Source organism: Phoenix dactylifera, chromosome 3 (assembly GCF_009389715.1).
Source record: "Phoenix dactylifera cultivar Barhee BC4 chromosome 3, palm_55x_up_171113_PBpolish2nd_filt_p, whole genome shotgun sequence".
Lineage (NCBI taxonomy): Eukaryota > Viridiplantae > Streptophyta > Magnoliopsida > Arecales > Arecaceae > Phoenix > Phoenix dactylifera.
The window spans coordinates 3,683,223-3,707,914 of NC_052394.1; the positions used below are offsets into that span (position 1 = coordinate 3,683,223).

The 24,692-nt window shown below is 36.2% G+C and overlaps 1 protein-coding gene across 3 annotated transcripts; it reads left to right on the forward strand.

The window, feature by feature from the left end:
- Nucleotides 1-4,544: 4,544 nt before the first annotated feature.
- On the forward strand, nucleotides 4,545-24,692 carry LOC103710391 (6-phosphofructo-2-kinase/fructose-2,6-bisphosphatase). 3 transcript variants are annotated; one of them, XM_039124315.1, is made up of 24 exons: nucleotides 4,550-4,889; nucleotides 4,971-5,034; nucleotides 5,142-5,440; nucleotides 7,700-7,915; nucleotides 8,447-8,659; nucleotides 8,976-9,071; nucleotides 9,603-9,701; nucleotides 9,821-9,850; nucleotides 11,022-11,075; nucleotides 11,253-11,306; nucleotides 11,375-11,452; nucleotides 13,068-13,159; nucleotides 13,247-13,304; nucleotides 13,412-13,486; nucleotides 14,659-14,706; nucleotides 16,236-16,307; nucleotides 16,490-16,587; nucleotides 19,612-19,687; nucleotides 21,938-22,000; nucleotides 22,099-22,190; nucleotides 23,898-23,966; nucleotides 24,088-24,151; nucleotides 24,240-24,305; nucleotides 24,420-24,692. In XM_039124315.1, exons 1-24 carry the CDS (start codon nucleotides 4,722-4,724, stop codon nucleotides 24,495-24,497), a joined length of 2,322 nt encoding a protein of 773 aa, XP_038980243.1. In that variant the 5' UTR covers nucleotides 4,550-4,721; the 3' UTR covers nucleotides 24,498-24,692. The 3 variants fall into 3 exon arrangements, 2 of the variants coding, with proteins under 2 accessions (XP_038980243.1, XP_038980244.1); XR_005510930.1 differs by lacking the exon at nucleotides 22,099-22,190 and having other exon boundaries at nucleotides 4,545-4,889; nucleotides 24,420-24,688; XM_039124316.1 differs by lacking the exon at nucleotides 16,236-16,307 and having other exon boundaries at nucleotides 4,552-4,889.

A 24,692-nucleotide genomic window follows, 5' to 3' on the forward strand; every position in this document is an offset into this window, starting at 1 on the left:
ACCACCCTGTCTTTGATGAGCTTATCTCAATGGCCATTTTAAATTTTAGCCTCTTATCGATGTATAAATTAGCAAAAAAAAAAAAATTAATGTACAGAAAAAGATACAATTTTATGCGAAAATAAGTATAGCCATCTAAACGGGGTAGATATGGTAAAGACCCATGGGCATGTGTTTAGTCCAATGCCGGTCATGCTTCGAGAAGAATTTAGATATTTATATAGAGTCGAAAAATTTAAATAACATTTTTCAGCTAGTTTTTTTTATATAAGATCCTAAAATAGTATTAAAGAGTACTCGGTTCATGAATTATGTAAGTTTGAAGGCATGATAATATGATCTTCTTTGGGAATGACCTTGGCTAAAATTGCAGTATGTGTGAAATGATTGGATTTGGATCCTTAATCTGGTGAAGTTATTAGAGCTTAAACGGTAGACTATATGTGGAATATTTTAGTTACTTATATGGAGTTGAAAATATCTTAGGTACTTAAATAGAGTTGAAGAATACAAATAGTATATTTTGGCTACCTTATTTGGACAAGGATCTAGGTTATATTACATATATAGTAAATTGATACCTTGTTTTTCTATTGTTTATTTGTGAATTAGTTGTTTTGTTCCTAAGCTAGCAAATGAAGAAGATTAAGAAAACTTAGAACTCTGGCATTGCTATTTTGATCATTCATTCAAGCTACTTAATATTTAAATTTAAATTGAGATATCTCTCGACTTTTATTTATTTAAAACTTATAATTTTAGTGCTTCCTCTTGTAAATGCGTAAGTTCCAAGCAAGAGAGAAAGAATGGTAACTTAGAAAAATTACTCACAAAGAATATCTAGAAAAATCAGAAAAATCACCTCCGCTTCATTTAGTGGCACATATTTCATGATGCCCATTCAAGTAATTATGCGGCGCCAAGTAACGTTTTGGCCAACATCATTAAATTACTTAAATATATTTGTCTTCTAATATATATATATATATATATATATATATATATATATATATATATATATATTAAAATAAAGATTTTGTTGGGCTCTCCACTTGCCACGTGGGTGCTGGTATTAATGACATGATTTAATACTTGGCGCATTCCATATCATCATTAACTAGGTAAAAGTCATATAATGATTAAATCAATCTATTAATTAAAACTAGGTATTGGTTAATTGTAGACTATGAAACAATAATTTTTAATCGCTCGAACATTAATGATGAGATTTAACTCATTCTTACATTCCACATTATCATTAATAAGGTAAGATCTATGTATTAATTAAATCAACAAGACAAGAGAGCCGATGCTAAAAATGCAAACAACAATTGAATAATGGTGATTAATTTATTATATAAACAATGTAACAATTACAAAAGAATTTAAATAACATTTGAGAAAAATATATTTGACATTCATAATTTATTTAATATAATATAACAATTAAACACAGCAAAAATATATATAACAATTACATATATTTTAAATTGTTATAAAAATATTTTTTTATATAACAATTACATGTTTATAATTTAGTTTTAACTTAAACTAAAGCAAATTGATACATCTATGGCCTTGAAATTTGGAATAATTTATACCATGACTTGTACATGCATTATTTACTCAATGACTTCAAGTAATAACTATTACTATAGATAAAGTTTACAAATATAATATTTAAATGTAAATTGTTACACTACTATATTATATTTAAAAAATAATTCAAAATGGACAAAAAATCATATATGCATATCACATGGGTTATGTGCTACTATATATACTAAAATGAAGGCTCTCCTTGTGCATATTTTTGTAGTTGAAACCAACAATAAAAATATTATCAATAGAGCTATTTATTTTGGATAGAAGTAGGGCTCTTATTTAATATAGTTTTTATCAAAATATAATAATATAATATTATTAATAAGAAGCATATTAGCTTACTAGCCAAATAAAAAAATTTCATTAGTACAATTAATATAGAAATTAATGATATGTTACCCACATTCAGTGTAGGTCATTAGATTATACTAGTATTTTTATTAATTTATGCTTCATTTCAATAATTCCTAAATGCAATAGTTTTGTATTTCTTAGTAGAGCAAGATGGACCATGATCTTATATTTTTAATAATATATTATTTTATTCTATCAACCAATATACATAAATTATTAGAGTTTTATATACAGAAAGTATATCATAATATTAAAATTAAAAATAAATTTAGGGGTAATTAATCACCGGTACATTTATTGACCGGTTTCTAACGTTTAATCCCTGTTGACTGGTTGTTTAACAATCAGTTCAGCCATATTTTAATACTTTATTATGAGACGAAAACACCCCCTAAGGATATTTTAATTCCTATTGCTTTATCTTCCATCCCACCAGAAGAGAAAGAAAAAAGAGGGTCGGGCCGTGGCCGGCGCCTCCCAAGCCTCCTACCGCGGCAGCGCCGCCAGAAATACCCCCGCTCCAGCCCCCTCCCGTGGCCGCGCCGCGAGAATGCCCTCGCCCCCACCCCACGGTGGGGAGGCACCGAAGAAGAGGAAGAAGGGCGACTGTGGCGTCCTGCGGCCGTCGTCGGCCCCGACCCGCCCTCCTCGCACGTCCGCCGTGGTCCGGCCCCTTTCCGGCGCCGACGGCTTTGCGGGAGGAGAAGAATTCTCCGCGGGCCGTTTGCGGTTGGCGGCGGCGGCTCGGCCCCCTCCTGTGGCCCCTCCTGCGTCCGTCACGGCCTGGCCCCCTTTCGACATCGGCGACATTGCAGGAGGAAAAGAAAGAAGAAAGAAGAAGAAGGGAAGAAGAGAAGGAAAAAAAAGAAAAAGAAAAGAAAAAGAAGAAAAAAAGAAAAGAAGAAAAAAAGAAAGAAAGGAAAAATAAATAAATAAATAAATAAATATATATATATATATATATATATATATATATATATATATATATAGAGAGAGAGAGAGAGAGAGAGAGAGGTATAGGGGATTGATAACCTACTCTCTGTTATGGTAGGTTATCAATCTACCCATTTTTCATTAGACAAAAAATATCCTTACTTTTTATAATTTTTAAGGGTACTTTATGTTTTTTTACAATCTCACATTTACTCACCCTCTTACCTCCTCAATTAATGCTCTCTCTCTCATACATATACATATACATATACATATACATACATACATACATACATACATACATACACATACATATACATACATACATACATGCGTACACATACATACATATATACATACATACACACACATATACATACATACATACATACATATACATACATGCATACATGCATACGTATGTATGTACATACATGCATACACACACACACACCGGAGAGAGAGAGAGAGGGAGAGAGCATTAATTGGGGGTTGAGAGGGTGAGTTAATGTGAGATTATAAAAAAACATAAAGCACCCTTAAAAGTTACAAAAAATAAGGGTATTTTTTGTTCTGTGAAAAATGGGTAGATTGATAACCAACCATAACAGAGAGTAGATTATCAATCTCTCTCTCTTTATATATATATATAAAATGTACGAAAAGAAGAAAAAAAGAAAAGAAAAAAAGGAAAGAAAAAAGAAGAGAAGGAAAGAAAAAGAAGAAAAGAAAAAAAGGAGACGAAAAAAGAAAGAAAAAGAAGAGAAGGAAAGAAAAATAAGAAAAAGAAAAAAAGGGAAGAAAAGGAAAGAAAAAGAAGAAAAAGGAAAGAAAAAGGAAGAAAAGGAAAGAAAAAAAAGGAAAGAAAAAGAAAAAACAAAAAAAAAGGAGAAAAAAAGGAAAGAAAAAGAAGAGAAGGAAAGAAAAAGAAGAAAAAAAAGGAAAGAAAAAGAAGAGAAGGAAAGAAAAAGAAGAAGAAGAAAAAAAAAGAAGAAAAAAGGAAAGAAAAAAGAAGAAAAGGAAAGAAAAATTCAGATTTTAGTCGGGTCGGATCAGATCGTAGGATTGAATTTCGAAAATTATTCAAATTTCAAATAAGTCGGGTCGGATTTAAATTCAGTAAACACAGACCAAACTCAGAAAATGGAACGGATCTAATTTTAGGACCCAATCTAACCCCACAGGTGATCCAAAATAGGTCGGGTTGGGTCGGGTTGAGTCACGAGTCAGCCTGATCCTATACTGTATTTCAAGAATAAGCCGTGAAGGAAGGAAAAAACTGTGGCATTGGATGAGTTATATGCTAGCGTGCTATAGCCATCCATCTTTCTTGTACACGTGTCAGCAAGTGCATATTTTTCCCCCTTTTTATGTTCATCCAAACTCCAAAGCGAGGAAGCTTATAGGGTCTCGCGTCCCATGTGTAGCTGTATATCGACAGGACAAAAGTCGGCGATAGTTGCCGACCTCACGAGAAGCTATTTTGTCCGTTTTCAGATATAGGAGCCCGATCGTAACGGTCAATCCCAGGAAACCATGCCAATGTTGCTCGGTGGGTCCTAAGCGATCGAGACAAGTCTATGCCCCACCCACTCCCCCTTCCCAACGCCTCCGCCAACCCATGGACCCCCTTCGTCCGAGACCATCCACTCCCCTCCCACCGCCATCGCTCTCTCTGCCTCTCGCTCCCTCTCCCCCCCTCTCGTATCCAACTCGTCTCTCCACCATCCAAAATACCCCAAACCCTCTCCTTTATATCCCCTTATCCCCTCTCCCTCTCTCTCCCCCATCTCTCAGCACCCATTTTTTGGTAAAGCTGCAAAGAAAGAATGGGGACGAGCGCCTCCAAGAACCCGGACAGCTTCCATGGCGGACGGGAGGGCGGCGGCCAGCTCTACGTCTCGCTCAAGATGGAGAACTTGAAGATCAGGGGCGACCTCATACCCCACGTCTACGGCTCCAGCTCCATCATCGGTTCTTGGGACTCCTCCAAAGCCGTATCAACCAATCTCTTGCCTCCTTTCTTGATCATCTCTTCTTTCTGAAATTCTAACAGATTCTAATGTTTAATCCATCAGCTCTCCATGGAACGGGAATCGGCGTCGATGTGGGAGCTCAGTTTCGTCGTCCCCTCCAATCACGGTATATCTCCTTTCTTGGAACCCCATTGATGAAGATTAACCTGTTTTATTCTCAATCTTGTGGTTTAGGTATTGGGTTTTATGATTTCTCGAATCTTTTATGTGAAGAAACGCTGGATTTCAAGTTCTTGTTGAAGCCAAAGTACAGCAACGCGCCGTGCGTGGTGGAGGAGGGCCCGAACCGGCTGCTGACGGGAGGGACGCTGGAGGGGGATGCAAGGTCGGCGCTGTTCAAGTTGAGTGGGGATGAGGATGAGCTTGAGTACAGGGTCTTTATTAAGGCGGATATTGTGTCACCATTTGATCTTGCGGCGAGCTGGAGGGCGTATCAGGAGAACCTCCAGCCATCGAGGGTACGTGGGATTCCAGATGTCAGTATCAATGTGGCGCCTGATGCTGAATTTGAGGTTTGGGTTCACTCTGTTGCCTGAATTTTTGATATTTCTTTTCTTCTTACTTATTGTAGACTTCATCCTTGTGTTTGTAGAATTGTGGAAATACAGTTCATAGCAGTATAACTCTATCTGGGTCGCCATGGTCCTGCTCAATCTTAAAGAAGAATAGAGAGCTGATAAAAATGAGCAAGAATATAAGGGGAGCAAAGAATTCTTTAATTTTGAGGAAACACATGATTGAATTAGAGGTTGGCTGCATACATATTTCACATAATCCTTTAATACAGGGATTATTGTATGTGACTCTTGAGCGAACTTTGTGAATGCTAACCAAGGCAGCCAACAAAATTTTAGATCAAACTTTCTACAGGTGCAGTAGCCTTTAACCATTCAGACCTTGTAATACAAAGTTTGAAGTCAAATAGGAATCTAATCTTAAACCATCTCCAAATTCAGCCATAAATACTTAGTTGCAAGAAGGTTTTATCATAATTTTCATCATCATCTTTTTCTTAACAAACTTAAGCACTTCATTATAATCTTTAACTACTGGGGACTAATCAAGGTGATTTGCTAAAACTCTGATGAGTTTGACAAGGGGATGTTTAACATTTTCTTTCTTTCCTGTGTACAATCCCAATTGTAAGGACCTTGGTATCTGTTATTAATCATTTATAGTGAAGGAGTTGTCCCTCAGAGATGAAGGAGCTGTTCGTTCGCCCAGGGCCCAAAGTACCGTGCTATCCCCCTGCCTAAGGTTTTAGAGGTTGTTGAGTGGAGCACTTATGGGGAACGGGCCGTGGGCAGGTAGAAAGAAGAGAAGGAACCCGACTTCCCTTGATAAGGGAGGGGCTGTTCATGTCGCTATTAGGTAAATCGATTCAGAGGTTGATTCCATCCCTCAAAACGCACGAGAATTGTTTTAGGATGAATCACCTGTGAGGTTTTATTTTGCATCCTCTGCGCGACTCTAGGGAACATCCATCTAGCGTTGGTCAGTCATTTGGACGTCCTCCCATGTCCGAGTTTTTTGAGTGGGTTCTACCATCATCAGCCATTCTGGGCGACGACATAGTCATAACAGGAGGTAAGGTGGCTCAGGCATACTCACAGTAAAAGTATCTTATTTCACTTTCAGTGACGTTGTGCTTGGGCTTCTTTCAGGGGAAGCGGCTTAGAAGCTTCAAAACGGGCTTCAAAGCAACAAGCAACGGATTGAGCGCGCAAGGCGCGAAAGAACAAGCAACGGCTTTCGCCGTTGCGCGTTAGCGCAGCCGTTTTGAAGCTTAGCCCTCGGGAGAAAACTGGAATTAAGGCGGGTCCCTTAGAACTGAACTGGTTGATTCTAAGGTGGGTGATAAGCAGCAGTTTCCGTATCAAGCCTACCATCTCTTCTCACGAAAGTGTTTCCATCCCGTGCTCGACCGGTTCCATTTTTCCTTGGAGGAAAGAAGTCTTGGGGTTAAATAGATGGTTTGATACCTTTACCCGACTCATCCAATACCCTTGAATTTTTTAATTGGACAACAAGAAGTTGATCATGTCTTGGCAGGTGAAAGCTATGCACTGATTTCCTCTTCTCGTATCGAGTCGAGAATGAAAGTTTTCTAATGTGAGCAGAGACTTCAGGATCGAAGGTTTTATTTGGTTCGATATTCTCTCTCTGGGTGCTCTTGCAATCTAAGACATTTGTTTTCATTCCCCCGGAAGGTGGATTGCCTGGGCAGTCTAGATCTCTTCATTCGGACCAGGGAAGGGAAAGAGAATGATCATGTTATCTAGGTCCGGTGGCACGAAGATTAATGGTCGGGTCCCTTTAGTAGCATTCCTTTGTTGAGAGTAGATAGGGACTGAAGGGGACTAATAAGATCGAATAGACAGACCCTTCTCTTTTTCCCTCTCCCACATCAGTATCGGTGGCTGAACTGCAACTGCTAGTGATGGGACGGAGAAAGAACTCCCCGTCAGATTGGTTCTCTCTGTCCAATTAGGAGAGGTTGATAATAAATCGTATCAAATACTATTCTCCACCTATCCATCGGAGAGAGGAACTGTCCTAGCTGAGCTTTGCTTTAATTTCTAACTGCCATATAGATTTTTTAGCTCTCCCCCAATAAATAATGCATTAGGTTACTGAGCTCGCTATATTTTAAATAGAGAGTATTGTATCTATCGCTATGCTCATCCACTTCTTTCTTTAATACTTGCTACGATTCTTTTTTCTCTTCTATTTTTGTGTTTATTATGCTTATTGTTCAACTTTTCCAACAGAATGGTTCTGCAGCTAGTTTGGAGCTTGATTTAGAACACTATGTTGTTCCAGCACCAACCGCCAGCTCCGGTGTTGTTTATGCAGCTAACTTAGCAGAGACTCCAAGATCCTTGGTTCATGCTGGTATTTTCTCTAAAAGCGACGGCTCAAGCAGTGGTTGGCATTCTTCAAGTAAAACTGGAGTTGTTTCTACCGACCATGCCAATAGTAAAAAGGTTTTTTTTTTTTACATCAAACCCTTCTAAAAAGTTGAGTAGTTCGCTATATGGACTTTAAAATTGCACAATTTTAATCAATTGTCAGATATGTTTAGTTGATTTAGCAAATAGTTGATAATCTGTCTATTTTATTTTTAGTAGGATATTTTGTTATTGCTTATAACTAACAACATGAGTTATTTTGATAAATTTGAATACTATAAAATGTCGATTAGCACTTTTGTGTATTACTTTATATCGAATTTAAGCAATCCTCATATGTAGCCAAAGTATCCAAGACTTGTCTATTGTATTCAACTTGAGAAGTTTGAGCTTATTAATTGCAACCACTTCTTGGTAACATGCATAGGAATACCATATGTAAGGAGGGGTTTGGGTGGAGTTGCACCACAAAAGGAAGAAGAGTGCAGCTTTATTTGTAAACTAATAAGAAAATGATGCTTGAGGGTTCTAATGTAACACATCATGCTACTAGGGTAAACAGGAAAGTTGACGGTGATTATACCATGTTCATTGTTTCCACTGCAGGATATTGAGGTCACCATTGGAGATCCTACAAATATTTTTCCTGCTTCTGGTATGGTTGAGTCAAAATCGGTTGGAACATTTTCGCCCTTGCAAAAGCAGCAGGATGGTCAAAAGGGACTCTTTGTTGATAGGGGTGTGGGCTCTCCTAGGCTTGTCAAATCAGCTAGTGCAAGTGCATTCACAAGTGATCTAAATTTGGACTCTGAAGCAAAGGTTTGTCCAGGCCAAAATAACCTTGCTATTTATTCATCACTTGTAAAAATATTATTAGATAAAGATGTACATATTTCTTTTCTACCTGTTAAATTTCTTTTATGGTCCCATTTTTTTTTTTTTAATCAGAGCTTTTCTAACCTGTGAGAGTCAAATTAGGTTGTTGGGTGCCTTGGCATGGATACAACAATTTTTAGCATTTTCTCCTTGTTACAGCTTCGTGAAGTTTTCATTGCACATTCACCTCCTCGAGTCTATCTGATATTGAATTTACACTGATGATTCTTATGCTCTCATCTTTTGTACTAATTGTTAGAAGGACATGCCAGCGGCAGCTGGAGCTGTTGCTGCAGCAGCTGTAGCTGATCAGATGCTCGGACCAAAGGAAGACCGACGGTTAGCAATTGTGCTGGTAATATGATTTAGAATAAATTAAACTTTTGTTTCTTGGCAATCACATGTTTCTGTCATGCTATTTCAAGCAATATATTGGTGTAAACACACACATAATACTGGAACCCAGTTGTTGATAAATCCATATGGATAACAACATGGCACATGCACAAATTTAATATGACCAAACCATACTAGCTTCTATGAGTAAATCCATGACCGTAGCTACAGCCCTCAGAACTAACTGGCATCTATTTGATTGAATATATGAATTCCAATATTTTCTGAAAATACTGACATTTTCCTCCAAAATCCTTTTGTAACCCTATTGGATGATAAGGGAACTGTTTTCATCTACAATGCCATTTGATCTCATGGCAGGCATTAGATCACTATGTCTTTAGTTCCTATTCATTTGTAAGTAGTTCTAGTCTTTTGCACACAGATATTGACATTTACTTGAACAGATTTTCCCCACTTTTGTTCTTGAACAAATAATGCCACTACTTTGTTTTCATTTTTCTTGTTGTCACAAGTACTTTCATCATAGGTTGGTTTGCCAGCTCGAGGAAAGACTTTCACTGCAGCCAAGCTTACAAGATATTTGCGATGGTTAGGTCATGAAACAAAACATTTCAATGTGGGCAAGGTGAGTGCAATAATCGCCTTTCATGCATTCTGAATTACAAAGCCAAAAGATTATTTTGTTGCTGTTGTTCAATTAATAACGGTTGCTATTATTGGTTTTGCATGAAACTGGGTTTACAGTATCGCCGACTTAAGCATGGAACAAATCAGGTATTAGGAAAAGTGCTTCCTTAAGTAAATCTTCTGCCCTTTATGACTAGCAGTTTCTTGAGGAATTTGTCACACGAGTGCTAGCTCCTATGCTGTTAGTACTTCATTTTTTGGTTGATGCAATTTGTCAATTTTACAACAAATAAATATAGCAGCTTTATTATGGACATATACTATGACATGCATATGTTCAGCATGTTGTTCCCAACTTTTTTTTGTATGAAATGCTGACCGTCACCCTTGACTGTAAAAAATTCACCTGAATTTACTTATAGCTCTAAAAAAAGTAGCCTGAAAAACTGGGTATTAAGTTCAACAAAGAACATAGAGACAAGGATGGACTGGTTCTCAGAGAAAGCTTGAATGACTTGTCACAAAAGGAAAGTTGTTTAATGGCACATTGCTGCACTGCACAAGAATTACACCAGAAGCCTTGTTGCAGCAAAAAATAAATGCTTAAATATTTATAGAATTATAATATCTTATACAAAATTAACATATTATAAAGTTTTTCTCTATAATGATATGTTCATTTTTTTTATGCCTCAATTTTATTTGGTTGAGGTCGATGTCATATGTCTTATTTAGAACTTAATAGTCTGTTATATAGCTTCTATATGTCCAGAAAATATAGACGAGCAAAGCTGGTCCCAGGTCCATATTGCAGCAGCATTTGCCCTTTTTATAGCCATCCTATGTCAGGGCCATGTGAACTTCTCAGATGTATGTTTGGAAGATTATGTATGCGGAAAAATGAAAAGAACTGCTATAATAAATTCATCAACTGAAAAATGCATTGAGGAAAATCTCTATGGTGATTACTTTCAAGTGCACTTTCTAGTCCTAACTGGCTTAATTGTTTGCCAACCTGTAGGTGTTTGATGTGTAGGTGTAACTAGATTACTTTGATTATCTACCACCATTTCCCTTTTTCTTGCATTATATGTATAAAAGCATAATAATTTTGCATGCTGATGTTATCTTTGATAATAACTTTTCATCTTAACTTGTTGCTAGCAATTCTTGTCATGTTACATTAATTTTAGATATGTCAGCTGGTTGTTCTATTTTTGTTTTTATTTTTTTTATCTTTTTGTAATCTATGTTGATGCTTTTCCTCACGTTTTTCTATTCTAGAGTTCTCTAAAATGCAAGAGGTTTCTTGATGCAGTCTGCTGATTTCTTTCGAGCGGACAATCCTGAAGGGTTGGAGGCACGCAATGAGGTTAACACAGAGTACTTACGATTAATTAGCTTGATGGTTCTGTGTTCTTTTTTTTAATTTTTATCTTCTTTGTTAAGCAAGCCTGTTGCTCTTAAAGCAATAGTCAAAAATAGGTTTTTGATTATTTTTCGTAACATTTCGCTTTTCACATGCTGATGTTGTGTCATTTTTTGCTAGGTTGCGGCCTTAGCAATGGATGATATGCTGGCATGGATGCAGGAAGGAGGTCAGGTAAAGCAATGCAACTTCTTGCTGCAAATGCAATCATAGATCATTGATTAGTTCTGATTGGGTCATAGGTTGGTATATTTGATGCCACAAACAGCACCAGAAGGCGAAGAAATATGCTTATAAAAATGTCTGAAGGAAAATGCAAGGTACTAAACTACTAATCCAACTTATGCAATGTATGTTTATTACTTGGTTGCCCTGTTTCTGTGTTGTGGTATTCCATCCTCTGGTTGCTGGGATTTGAAGCTCCAAGTAGGGTGTCTGACCACCGGGCCAGCTAGCCAGCTGGTGACCAAGTTTCATCTTTCGAGTGTATTTCATGGAGCATTAGAGGCACATTTTTACATTTAGTAATCCATGCTTTATATTTGGCATTTCTAATCGATATTTGCTATTATATTTGGAATTGATATTACTTCATGAAGACTTAGTTTACGGAATAAATAAATCCATCAGATCATGTCTTTGAAATTGAAATCATTTATGTGAGTTGCTTTAAGCTCAACAATTCTGGACATCAATTAAAAAGATGCTAATGTTGACTCTCTCTCTTTTTTTTTTACCAGCTTAATTTGTGGTCAAGTTGGAATTATTGTTTGAAGGAAACTCTTTTTGGCTTTGAGTGATTTCTGCAGTAGCGAGAAGGGGCCACAAAAGTTTAGATTACATTGACAAAGATAGGGAATGAGATAAATTATTCTCTTGAATTTGGGCGGCACCACTTCTTCACATACTAATACCTTGGACAAGAGTATCTCATGACAAAAGAACTGATTAACCATAATATAAGGTTATAATGACATACGTGCTTTGGATCATGTATTTGGAGGGGATTCATGTCATTAAGCTTTTGGAATATAATAGATTTATATATCCTCTTTTCGTGGCGTACAATCTTGAATTCACTTAAGTTAAAAAAGCTAGCAAAGAGAGATTCATTGAAACAAGGAAAATAATCTACGCATGATGGACAATTGTCGGTATAGCATTTATAAAAGTTAATCTGAATTTCTGAATCAGAAGTTTTGTTAACCCAGTAGAAATCACTTATTTTTTGCAAGTATAATAGCTGTGCAGATCAAGGATCTTAAGTGCTGTTATTACTGAATATGCTGGCTGCTGGCTGGCATGCAGTGCTGGGCCAAAGCAAAAAAAGGGGGGGGGGGGACTTAAAGTAACTTCTTTCAATTAAAAGTTAAAGAAGCCATGCCAAGCCAATGCTAGATGCCAACAATGGCTTGGCACATGCTGACACTTGGAACCATGGCATAGATACAATGCTGAAGAGGAATGTGCATTTAGTGGAATTGACCCTTGTATAGGAGCTATACTTAAATGGAAATATGGATATGCTGTGTTGCTGACTTTAGATGGGGAAAAATTTACCACTATTATACAACATCAAGTAGCAGAAGAGAAACGTTCTTTGAAAGATTCTTTCTTTCCCTCTTTTTTCTCCAGAATCCATGATTGTTCTCCTGTGGATATAATATCTTTTAGGAATGGACCAAGATTTATGACTTAAAAGGGGATGGATCTCTTAAAATGTAATCCTGCATGTAGATACCTTCATCTGGTCAATATACCTATATTATATGTTAATAAAAAAGGAAAATTGAACTTCTGTTGACTCCTTGTTTGCATGACTATAATATTGGGACTTGGGAGTTTCAATTTTCTTACAAAATTCTCAAGTCTTGAACCTTAATACTATCAGCACATCCAGTCATTAACAAATTTGTTTTTTTGTCTACCTTGCAGATCATATTTTTGGAAACTATATGTAATGATGAGCGGATAATTGAAAGAAATATACGTCTAAAAATTCAACAAAGTCCTGATTATGCAGAAGAGTGAGAAACCTTACATTTTTACATTATCCAGGGGGATGTTTTTTCCTTCATAAGCCAGTGAATATGATTTTTTGCGTCATGCTGCAGGCCAGATTTTGAAGCTGGACTACGAGACTTTAAAGAACGGTTAGCCAATTATGAAAAGGTTTAGCAATAAACCAATAACTTCCCTTTAATAGATGAATATAGGAGCTAGAATTTTTGAATTTCAGATGCTTCTTAGATCAACATGATCTACGCTCTCTTGCATAGGTCTATGAGCCGGTAGAAGAGGGTTCTTACATCAAAATGATCGATATGGTCAGTGGACAAGGTGGACAGATACAAGTAAGTTTGGTCTTCCCTTTTATTCTATCTAAATGTTCAGAAGATCAATGTCGTGCTTCCTTGTTCTAGTCAGTACTTTGTTAGTTGTTATCTTGCTTGAGGATATTTTTATCTTCAACTGCATCACATCAGTCAGAATTTTCTCTTCCTCTTCTGCAATTTAAGATACATACATTATATAGTCACCAAAGAAAAGTTTCATAATTTCTATTTAATACCATATATGAATTAAAATGAAGTCTTTTTATTAGTTCTGAGAGTCTAGTTTTTAATTAGTAATGTCATGGCAATTCCAAAGCTGCAGAGCCCTCTTTCTTTTTTTTTACTCAAGACATCTTTTTTATTAATAAGATGCTTGCACTGATGTTTTTGGTGCAAGAATTCCCAATCAAGGAAACATATTAAATATTTAAGATCCTTAATAGAGACATTTCCTCCTCACCATGCCTAGCGACACGTGGGCAGTTTTGCATCGACACAGGCACGAGAATGTGATTTGTATATATGTCCAGCTGCTGTCTTGGCAAGAAAAAAAAAAAGGAGATATGGGATTATGCAAAAAAATAATTTTACCTTAAATGTATATTTAAATATTGTATAAAAAAGAACATCAAAAGATATTGTTAGTTAAGGCCTTCCAATATAAGTTTTTGTCAATCGAACTTCTTAATTAGTAAAAGAATTTTAGAAGAATCATATTTTGCATAGTCATTCTAATACTTACATTCTTGATCAATCTCTAAAAAGAATGAAACTTACTTTTCACATTATGATGGTGTGTCGAACTCATTGTTGGAAGAGTTCAAGTCTACCAATTTCTGAAAGTTGCAATCAGAAAATTTTTATAAATATTCCAAGTGTCTGACACATTTCTGATTCAGGTGTGTGTCCAACATGGATCTAGGAGTTGGACATGTGTATATGAATATAACTTATAAGCTTACTAATTTTCTGAAAATGTTTAAAAAAACCGCCTTTCTGGTTTTCTATTAAAATATGATTACATGAAACTTTTTGATTAATTAATTCTGATGTCTGAGAAAGGTAATGCTTGTTGACTGCTTATTACAATTTCCTATTTTTCCAGAGCAATTGCAATTTCGATCGTATTTCTTTCCTTCTTCTTTTGCTTCAGTTCTCAATAACATATAAGCTGCATCTGTTTGTGTCAGGTCAACAACATCAGTGGTTATCTTCCAGGCCGGATTGTATTTTTCTTGGTATGTTTCTACCATTTGGATGTCACTAGGTTCACTTTACACTAATTCTTTTTTTTTTTGTCTGTGTGTGGGGGGGGGGGGGGGGGTAAGAAAGGGAAGACAAACCTAGATTTTTCACAATGTCTTGTTCAGTCTTGTGTTTGCTTCTGACATAGATTTGTGGGTTTATGTATTTGTTTATTATGGTTTATTATGAAAAAGATTTCAGTGGTTTTAAGTTAAAACATCAAATCTTTTATTCAGTTGTATAAAAAAGACAAACCTATGTTGTTAAGACACTAAACCTTTGCAAGATAGATTTTTCACAGTATCTTAATCAATCTCGTGTTTGATTCAAACATAGATTTGTGGGTTTACGTATTTGTTTGTTATGGTTTATAATGTAAAAGGTTTCAGTGTTTTTTAAGTTAAAACATCAAACCTTTTATTCAGTTGTAAAAAGATAAAACTTTTGTTGTTAAGAATTAAGATACTAAACTTTGTACAATTCTTGGTGAAAATGAGGGTGGAGCAGGACCTATGGTGAAATCAAGTCCTTGCAAACTAACCTAAAAAAATGACAACCTGAACAAAATAATTGAGTTTTGATTGGTCTGTCTGAGTATAGCATGGACACTGATTATTACTGATTCCTACTTCTGCACATGTAGTGCGTCTGTCTAATACAGCCCAATATGGCACCCTGCAATATTCAGATCTAATTTGATCTAACAAGGCTAGTTACCCATCATACTGCACGGTAGGTGAGGTATGTAGCTTTCCTGAACTTTGAGGTGTACCATGTAGGCTAGAGCGCAAATGAACGTTTTATATTTTTCTAGCTACCTATGATCATAATTATAATGGCTAACAACTTCCCAAACAAGTGTAACTTGATTTATTACCCTTTAAAATGAGAAAAATAATATGGAGTGTGGGGAATGAAAAGGAACTTTCTAAGCAAAGATTTCATCTCTCTGTGAAGAATGTCTCACTTGGTGCAGCGATATCCTCTTGAAAGCATGTGCAGAAATTCTGAAAGAGGGTGGTTAGAGATTATCTTATGGCAAGATAGATGAGGACTTCCATTGGGTGAATCTTTGAGAACTTTGTTTTGCCTTTTTTGTTTCTTCATGAACCCAAATGCTTCTGTTTTAGATCATTAGGAAAGGAGAGGACTTAGTTGTTGTTTGTCTTCCCATTTTACTATATTATATTCCTGACCCTTGGGATTTATATCCTTGATACGAGTGATGATTGCTTCTTGGTGAACAGTCTAGTTGACAAAATTATGACTCAGGTTTATGTACTTATGTAGTTAGCAGATTAAAAAACAAGTCCAATACCTAAATTCTTTAGCACCAAGCTGTTCCATCTGCTATTGTACTAAGAGATGTAGTCAATCCTTGGTTAATTAAAGGAGAAGCCACTTTATGGGGATGAAAATTACATACATGCATACATACATACATAATGCGTGCTTCCAATTTTTTGTCTGCAAACTTTTATCATTGATTATATTGTATAAACTATTCAGTATGCCATTGCAGGTGAATACTCATCTCACATCTTGCGCTATCCTTCTTACTCGCCCTCGCCCTATCCATCTCATACATACATATGTACATACATATTTCTTGTCTGAACTTTTATCATTGATTATATTGTATAAATTATTACGTATATACATACATATATACATCTTTACATACATCAATCATGTATATATATGTAATGCGTGCTTCTGATTTCTTGTCTGAAAACTTTTATATATATATATAAACTATTCCGTATGCAATTGCAGGTGAACACTCATCTCACACCTCGCCCTATCCTTCTTACTCGGCATGGGGAGAGTCTAGATAACGTTAGAGGAAGAATTGGAGGTGACACAGTGTTGAGGTTAGCGCTGTCTTGAAATCTGTTATATGTATTTAGTTTACTGGTCTAGAATTTTAATCTCAAAATCCATAATCATTTCCCCATCCTTTGCATTAATATCTGTCTAGCTTTTGATTTTTCTTGTAATGAAATTCTTCTATTTTATGCTGAAAATGCGGAGGCAGGCTTTTTTACTTTCTCATCAGTAATCATGATTCTTCCTAGACCCTTTGCAAAGATGCATTAGGTATGTATGATAATCTGCTAATAACTCGTAATATGACCATAACCAACAAGTCTCATTCTATATTTGAAGTCAAATCATTTCATTCTTATTTGACTTATTTTTCATATTAATGACATATTCAAAGTATTATTTTAATTGACTAAACAATTAATTTGAAGTGTTATATAAAAGGTTGAAGGGAGCATGTTTGTACATCAGGGTAGTAATTAGTTATTGGTCATATTAGAATGATATTGCATTCCGGTTAACATAATTGACAAGTTTCATTAAATCTTAGGTAGGACCATAAGAATGCTACTTAATCATGTGAAAATTGACTTACTAAGCTTGCTATTATATAAATAACCAGGTCCATTTGGTATTGCCTTTATTATGTTTTTGTTTTCAATAACCAAGGAAGAGAAATGAACTAGACTGAACAACATGCATTATGAAACACTTTTGTTTTTTGAAATTCTTTATAAAATTCTTAGAGCTTTTGGTAGTAAAGATTTGTTGCTTTCAGAAAAGAGTGAAAATAAAGGCAAGGGATCATAGAATTTTTGTGCAAATACTATCTTGAACATCAATCTCCATGTGGCATTTCACTATTTTATGGACAAACAAAAAAGCGAAAACAACTATGAAACCAAACAAACCCTTTTTTTTAAAACAATGATGACGTTTCTTAATGATATTATTAGTTTGGCCGTGAAGTGACAGGACACTATTATGATAATGACAAGCTCATGAATTTATTGAAGAAATTAATGGAAGCATCCTACTTATTCAAGCTGTTGTTTAGTTTTCAATCTTGGTCATATTCAAATAAAACTAATCCAAGTAGTAAAATCGAAGAAGATATTGAGAAAATTATAAGGATATGCTTTGTTTAAACCGACCACATCATTTATGTATATACACATGCATATATATGTGTTTGCGCGCGCGCGTGTCTGTGGATTCTTGCTTATACTTAACCATCTCATAGTGAAAAATCAGGAAACACAATGACTAATGTGGTTTGTTGTATTGGAACTACCAACTTGTATGTGGTGTGTTGTACCGTAAAGCTAGGATGCCAAGTCTCGGTGTACGTATTGAACTGTAGTGTATCGGACCTAGGGGGAGGGGGAGGGAGAGGGAGAGGGAGAGGGAGGAGGGGAAGGAGGGAGAGAGGGAGAGGGAGGAGAGGAAGGAGGGAGAGAGAGGCTGAGGCCTCAGGACTGCCTAATAGAGAGATTGGACGTGGAGAGAGAGAGGTGTCTGATGATGGCTTCACGAGGGGACAAAGGTCGGAGGGGGTGGCGAGAGAGGGAGAGAAGGGAAGTGAGGGCTTTGCGAGGGCTTAAAGTAGCCTAGAGGTGTCCGGCTTTGGTGATGGGGACTGAGGGAGAGAGAGGGAGGGAGGCTTACCTTGAGCGTCTATCTAGCGGAGAGCGAGCGAGTGGAGGCTCCGAGCATCCGACAGAGAAAGCCCTCTTGAGGCGGAGAGAGTGAGAGAGCCCTTGAAGACTCTTGAAGCTCGATGGTTCAAATCAGAGGGAGAGGAGGTGAGGGATTTTATAACCGGAACCATCCCAATTTAGCGTCGGTTCGGTACAGGCCAAATCGCCTGGTTTGGGTTGGTTTAGTTTTCATTTATACAAGGTTTATGGGGTGGGTACTGGTGCAGGTCCCGTTCTAAACCACAAACCTTGATGACCAGTGGAACTTGGAGAACAAAAATTTGGCTAAAGTTTGGATGCTGAGAAATTGATTATATTCTGAAACACAAGAATTCATCTTTATTTGGGTGTGAAGAACATAATCAGATTGACTTGAGTGATCCATGATACACGAGTCTGGTTTCTGAGAACATGGTGATGATATGGCACAAGCAATCATTTATTTTGGTAGTTAGGTCCTTTGTTTTAATCTTATTTTTTTCTAAGGGAATTCCTAAGCATCAACTTCTTCGTATCATGTTAGTGTTCAAGATCTTATCGAGAAGGAGAAGACAAACCTAAGAAACAATGTGATTTAAATTTTATTGTAAATATTGAAGAGGACAAGAGGATAAAAGAGAGAATGCTAAAGAGGAGATAGTTCCACATTGCCATTTCAAAATGCCAATTTCACATGTCAACCCCCCACCCCTGGCTCTCGTCCTCTTGTGCTCTTGTTCCTGGGGAGTAAATGAAAAGAAATCAGTTAAGCTATTTGTTAGCTTAATGTGGTCCAAGAAATGACCAGAAATAGAAACATTTGCATTAAGCATGAACATTAGTTCAAAATTCTACATTCTAAGCTATAGTTTCTTTGTATCTCAACAATGAGCTCTGATTGGGATTGAGATGAAGGATAGGTGTAAATTTATCAGTATCTTTCTCATTGACTTCTCAAGCGACATTACAATAACATCTCATTTCACTTATATTCTTTCCATCCATCTTGTTGGATAAATCATCTTACCTAAATCAACTCTAGTTTGTTGGGAGTTCAAAGATTATTATAATCTACACATTTAGCATGTTATGCTTATGAGTTCAGGATGATCATCGTTGATTGATGTAAATATTTTGGTTTTTATAATGACTCCTGGAGCCCCAGTTTTTTGTTGCTATGTTGTTTATAGAGGGTTAAGTAGTGCATTCTTATCTTATGATCACATAGATTTGTGGCATATGATGGACATCTTTTAAATGATTCTTGACAGGCGTAAACTGATATTTTATATATTCTTTATGATAAATAAAAACTATCCATGTATCAACTAGCCTTTAAATGTTGGATCATGCGAACCCATTTTTACTATTATTATGATTTGTTTTGGGCAGTGAAGCTGGGGAACTTTATGCAAAGAAACTAGCTAACTTTGTAGAGAAGAGACTGAAATCTGAGAGGACTGCTTCTGTAAGACATTGGACTTTAGTCGTAGCTGAAAATATATATTGGTTTCTGATATTGTGAAATACTGTTTGATATTTTTTTTAAAATCTTGACTATCTAGAATGATTAATTTATTGAGAGTGGTTCTGCTCCTTTTAACTGCCCAAAATAAATGGTGCTGTGTTTCTTGCCAATGCTGTTTCTCGCAATTATCAATCTTACTTTGCTATGCTTTTCAATGAGTTTGCATATGAGACAGAGTCCTATATCAGCAGGACTTGAGTCTAAATCCTATCAGCCAATTACAAAAGAACTATCTAGATCAAATACCCACTTCGATGTAGCGAGAAAAGGAAGAGGAGCAATTTGATTGATGAGGTTGCACTTCGAAGATTAATATGCAAATAAAAGTAAACTGGATTGAGGAACTCTTATCTTGGTGAAGAAAATTCTCTCGAAAAATTTTATTAATTTGTCAAAAGGCCGCCGCTTACAATGTGTTAGACGCATATTTGTAGGACATGATCCTCTAATCCTAATTCGGACATTAAACTTGATAAAAAATCATACTCGAAATAAGACTTGACAAATATGATGGACATAAACCAAATATTTGCTTGTTGAAGTCTTTGCCAGCGCCTCCACTGGCTCCTACGATGCTTGGCATGGTCTAGCTGGTCATAGTACTTGTTGGCTGCACTTTATGCTGCATCACACTCTCACCCTATTAATTTTGATTAAAGTAGGGGAGAAAGTTTTGCTGGTGCACCTATTGAACTCTCAAACTTCTCTAGATCCAATCATTCTAATAGAATCTTGATGGAGATTCAAAATCATGCAATGATGTATCATTGGAGGGCTAAGACTTAGGGAGTTCTTGTGGATTTAATTTTAGCTGTTAATCAGCTGTAGTTCCTTTTATTTTTCTGTTATTTTTTTTGTTGTAGTTGAGTTATTTTGAACCAAATATTGTGATGAAAATATGGATTTTATTTGACATCTTGGGCGGCCTAGTGCACGAGGCTCCCACTATTGCCAGGTTTGGAGAGGTCAGATATTTGCAGCCTGACCCCCACGTACGGAGAGGCTGTTTTCGTGTTTTGAATCTGTGACCTCCACGTCACAGTGGAGCAACTTTACCGTTGCGCCAAAGCTCACCCTCTATTTGACAGCTTGATAGATACAATGATTGTAGTGGTACAATGATTGTAGGGAGTCAAGTCGGGTTTTGTTTTGTTTTACATATGGCTGTTATGTAATTCGAATTTTATGCAGAATATGGGTTAAGTTATGAGTTTTATTTTCTACTATGGTGTGATGCCATAGAACAAGTTCATTGGTCCCAGAGTGAGTTGGGTATCACATTTTTTCCGCTTCTCTTTTGCCCTTGCCCCCCCTTCCTTTGCTGTTTTTTATCTCCTAGCCTCCCTTCTAATCATTCTTGATCATTTTATGTTCCATAATTTTTTGTTTTCCTTTAAAGATATCGGGTTTTCTCCAAGGAGATTCTGGTGAACATTGATTTCTGTTTTTCAGTTGCATAATCCCCTAAAAAGCTAATTTAGATCCTAGAATTCTAGTTCATAGATTAGATAATGATCTTCAATTACCTATTTTCTGCGAGAACATAAACTCTCTAGATTCCATTTATTAAAAATGCAGGTCTAAACCTGAAATTCTCGCAACCCATTAAAACAGTATAGCTACCTTAGACCCTTATAGATCCCCTTTTGTAAAATGTCCTACATCAAATCTGTTTTGTATGCACAGAACAATCATTATAGTGATCTGAAGTTGTATGTAGACACATAAAGTGGATAATGAGGTAGTACAGAACCCATGAATCCCATGAATCAGATGATGACATAATCCAAGTTTGGCTTTTCTATTTTCAGAGGGTCCTAAATGTTCCCCTATCATCTAACTATATGTGCATGCTTTCAGCCTACACACATCTAGTAAATAGTCATGAAGCACACGTGAACTGTTCAAGCTATTTCTTGACTTTTATGGCCACTTCATCATCACAATCAGCCTTAAGCCCTCTTCATCATCAAAATCAGCCAACATACCTGTGCAATGCGATTATTTCTCTTGTTTTTTTTTTTTCAAACCAAGTTGGCCGTATACTGTTATCTGGTTTATATTAGACAATTTGGAGTTGCCTATGTCTCTATTTTAATAATCAGCTTATGTAGTTGTAAGTTTTACCTCTTTATTTTGCAACAAGCTGATGTGTTTCTTCTACCTTTCTTTGTTCTTCACATTGTTTAGATATGGACTAGCACTCTCCAGAGAGCGATATTGACCGCAAGTCCGATTGTTGGATTCCCAAAGGTTGGTTGTATTCATAGTAACTTCAACAAAATGATAAACAATCTCTTCATTTGTGATTGATATTCAAGTTGATCTTATGTTACTGCTATTACATGTAGATTCAATGGCGTGCTCTTGATGAGATATATGCTGGAGTTTGTGATGGAATGTCATATGAAGAGATAAAGAGAAACATGCCTGAGGAATATGAGTGTGCAACAGAACTATTAAATTTCGTTTATGAACCAATCATTTTTAGAGCCACACATTTGCCATTGTTATTTCTTTTATTCATTGGAAACACAAAGATATTTGCTTTATCTGCTCTATAAATTGAAGGAGCACATGGGAATTTGCTTGACGTCATGTTTGAGAAGTTCATTTTTTTCTCTTCTTTTTTCCCCACTCTAATCCATGTTATGCTTTATGATTTGCAACCACTGTCCCTGTGCATTTCCAAAGTTTTTCTGTTTCATGAATTAGTTGTAGGTAACTTACATCATGGCTGTTGGCACCTTAAACTTTCGAAATTTTGTCTTATATTTGGGATAGTGGAATTATGAATCATTTTATTTTGCATCTTTTTTGCTGAGTATGAAGAAGTGAATATTAATCAATCAAATACTTATTATTATTTGAAAAGAAAAAGTTCTGGAAAGCCATATTTGTAGCAATAAGTTTCATGCTACCTTTTCTTATTATGAGGTCTTACTTTATGAATGTTATGCGTCTCTGAAGCTTTTTCGACCATTTTCCATTGTGGTTTTGAACTTTTCTTTGACATTTTAATTTAGGGGTTAACATATTTCCATGGTTACTGTACTATACTATTGCTGAATATGGTTGCCAGGATGCTTAAGCTAGACATGATATGGATATCAGCCAGACTGTGCAAAGGTTACTCCTATTAGGTTGTACATAATGGAAAAATACATGTGTTGCAAGTAGGAAGCTATAGTCCTGGAATAATTTAAGAGGCTGGACATTCTCCTTTTAGTGTTTGATGCTAGACCTAGATGCATGGGTTGTTAGGTGAAAAAACTCCACTGGCTAATTATCCAGGACTATATTATCTGGATTGATGGACATCCTGTTTAAGATGTGCATTGGTTAATTTCTCATTGTAGGATAACGTTTACCAGAATTGGAAGCAAGATACGTCGTACCGGCTCGAACCAAACGGTACAGGGGCGTACCGTACCATATCGGTTCGGTGCTGGTATCTGGTACAAGTGGTGTTTCGAAAAATTTTATAGCATATCGTACTGATACTGTGCTAGTGTGGCACCGGTATAGGGTCCAGTTCCGAGACGGCGAACCTTGATTAAAAGTCTAGTAAGATACTGCTAATAGGAGAACCAAAAATGGCTTGACATCTGTCTCTTAATTTTGCAGTTAATCTGCTAAAGTTCTTAGTTTTATCTGTCCTATATCATTGTGCTAATTCATGATGCAAAATATAACACAAGTATAATCTGTTAGCATTCTCTTTAGCATCATATGCTGCTGGCTGTAATATATGAAGTCTTTCTTATGTGCCAAAATATAAACACAAGTGCAGGCATGCCAACTAGTATCATGCCTTCTCGCTGACCCACAATATATGAGATGTTTATTGAGTTCTATTATAATTAATGGAAAATAATAAGTGACCGCAATCTTACCGTCTGTCTCTTGTCAATTGTCCTACAGCCATTTTACTTGACTATATAGACTATAATCTCTAAGCTTTCTTTTGACTAGATACATGGTGGGCTAGAATGGTGCCCACACATGGATAAATGTATATTGTATATTTGTCCCTGATGAATTTTCCATGTCCTGCAAGAATATAAGTTCACCTTGATATTCATTTGATTTGATTTTTAGGCATTTTTACTCCACTTGCAAGTAATATGTTCCTGTTTACCAAGTGCAGATCGCGTGAGAAAGACAAGTTGAGGTATCGATACCCCCGTGGAGAATCATACCTCGATGTCATTCAAAGGTTGTAGGACTTTGGATGGGTTTAAGTGACGAACATATCGATTTAGTTTATATTATTCTCCTTATCATTTCTTGCATTTTGTCATGCCTGACAAAGATGGCAATACAATCTTGATTTTCAGATCAGAGCCTGTTATTATTGAGCTCGAACGACAGCGTGCACCGGTTGTTGTCATATCTCACCAGGTAATTTTTGTGCTTGTCTCTTTTTGTTTATGCTATCATTGTTTGAGAGATATGGGTGATCTTTTCGAGTGAAAATTTTGTTTTTTAGGCTGTATTGAGAGCATTGTATGCATACTTTGCCGACAGGCCTTTAAAAGAAATTCCTCATATTGAGGTAGGTCATCAATAATTTGTCTTTGCTGATTATATGTCTCAAAAGTCATGATTTTGTTTCTTGAGATGACTCATCTTCCCATAATTGAGACCCCATTTATCGGTGCTTATGCAGGTACCACTTCATACCATAATTGAGATACAAATGGGGGTTACAGGTGTTCAAGAGAAAAGATACAAGCTCATGGATTAAGTTCATTTTCCTAGGAGGTGTAACACTAGTCAATTATCAGAAAATTGGCAATACTATTTTGCTTTCTAATGCAATTTCTTTGTAATCATCATTTGTGGACCAGTTATAGGGCTTGAAAGCAAGCCTCTCTGGTCACTGTAGTGACACAAGCATCTACCAAATTAAAAAAAAAACAATTTCCTGGTTTTTAAGCAA

What these genes read in the sequence shown, in the direction of transcription:
- LOC103710391 (XM_039124315.1), top strand. Translation starts at nt 4,722, where the DNA reads ATGGGGACGAGCGCCTCCAAGAACCCGGACAGCTTCCATGGCGGACGG. An exon ending in GGATGCAGGAAGGAGGTCAG is followed by an intron (nt 11,307 to 11,374) that starts GTAAAGCAATGC and finishes ATTGGGTCATAG; the next exon opens with GTTGGTATATTTGATGCCAC. An exon ending in TCCATCTCATACATACATAT is followed by an intron (nt 16,308 to 16,489) that starts GTACATACATAT and finishes ATGCAATTGCAG; the next exon opens with GTGAACACTCATCTCACACC.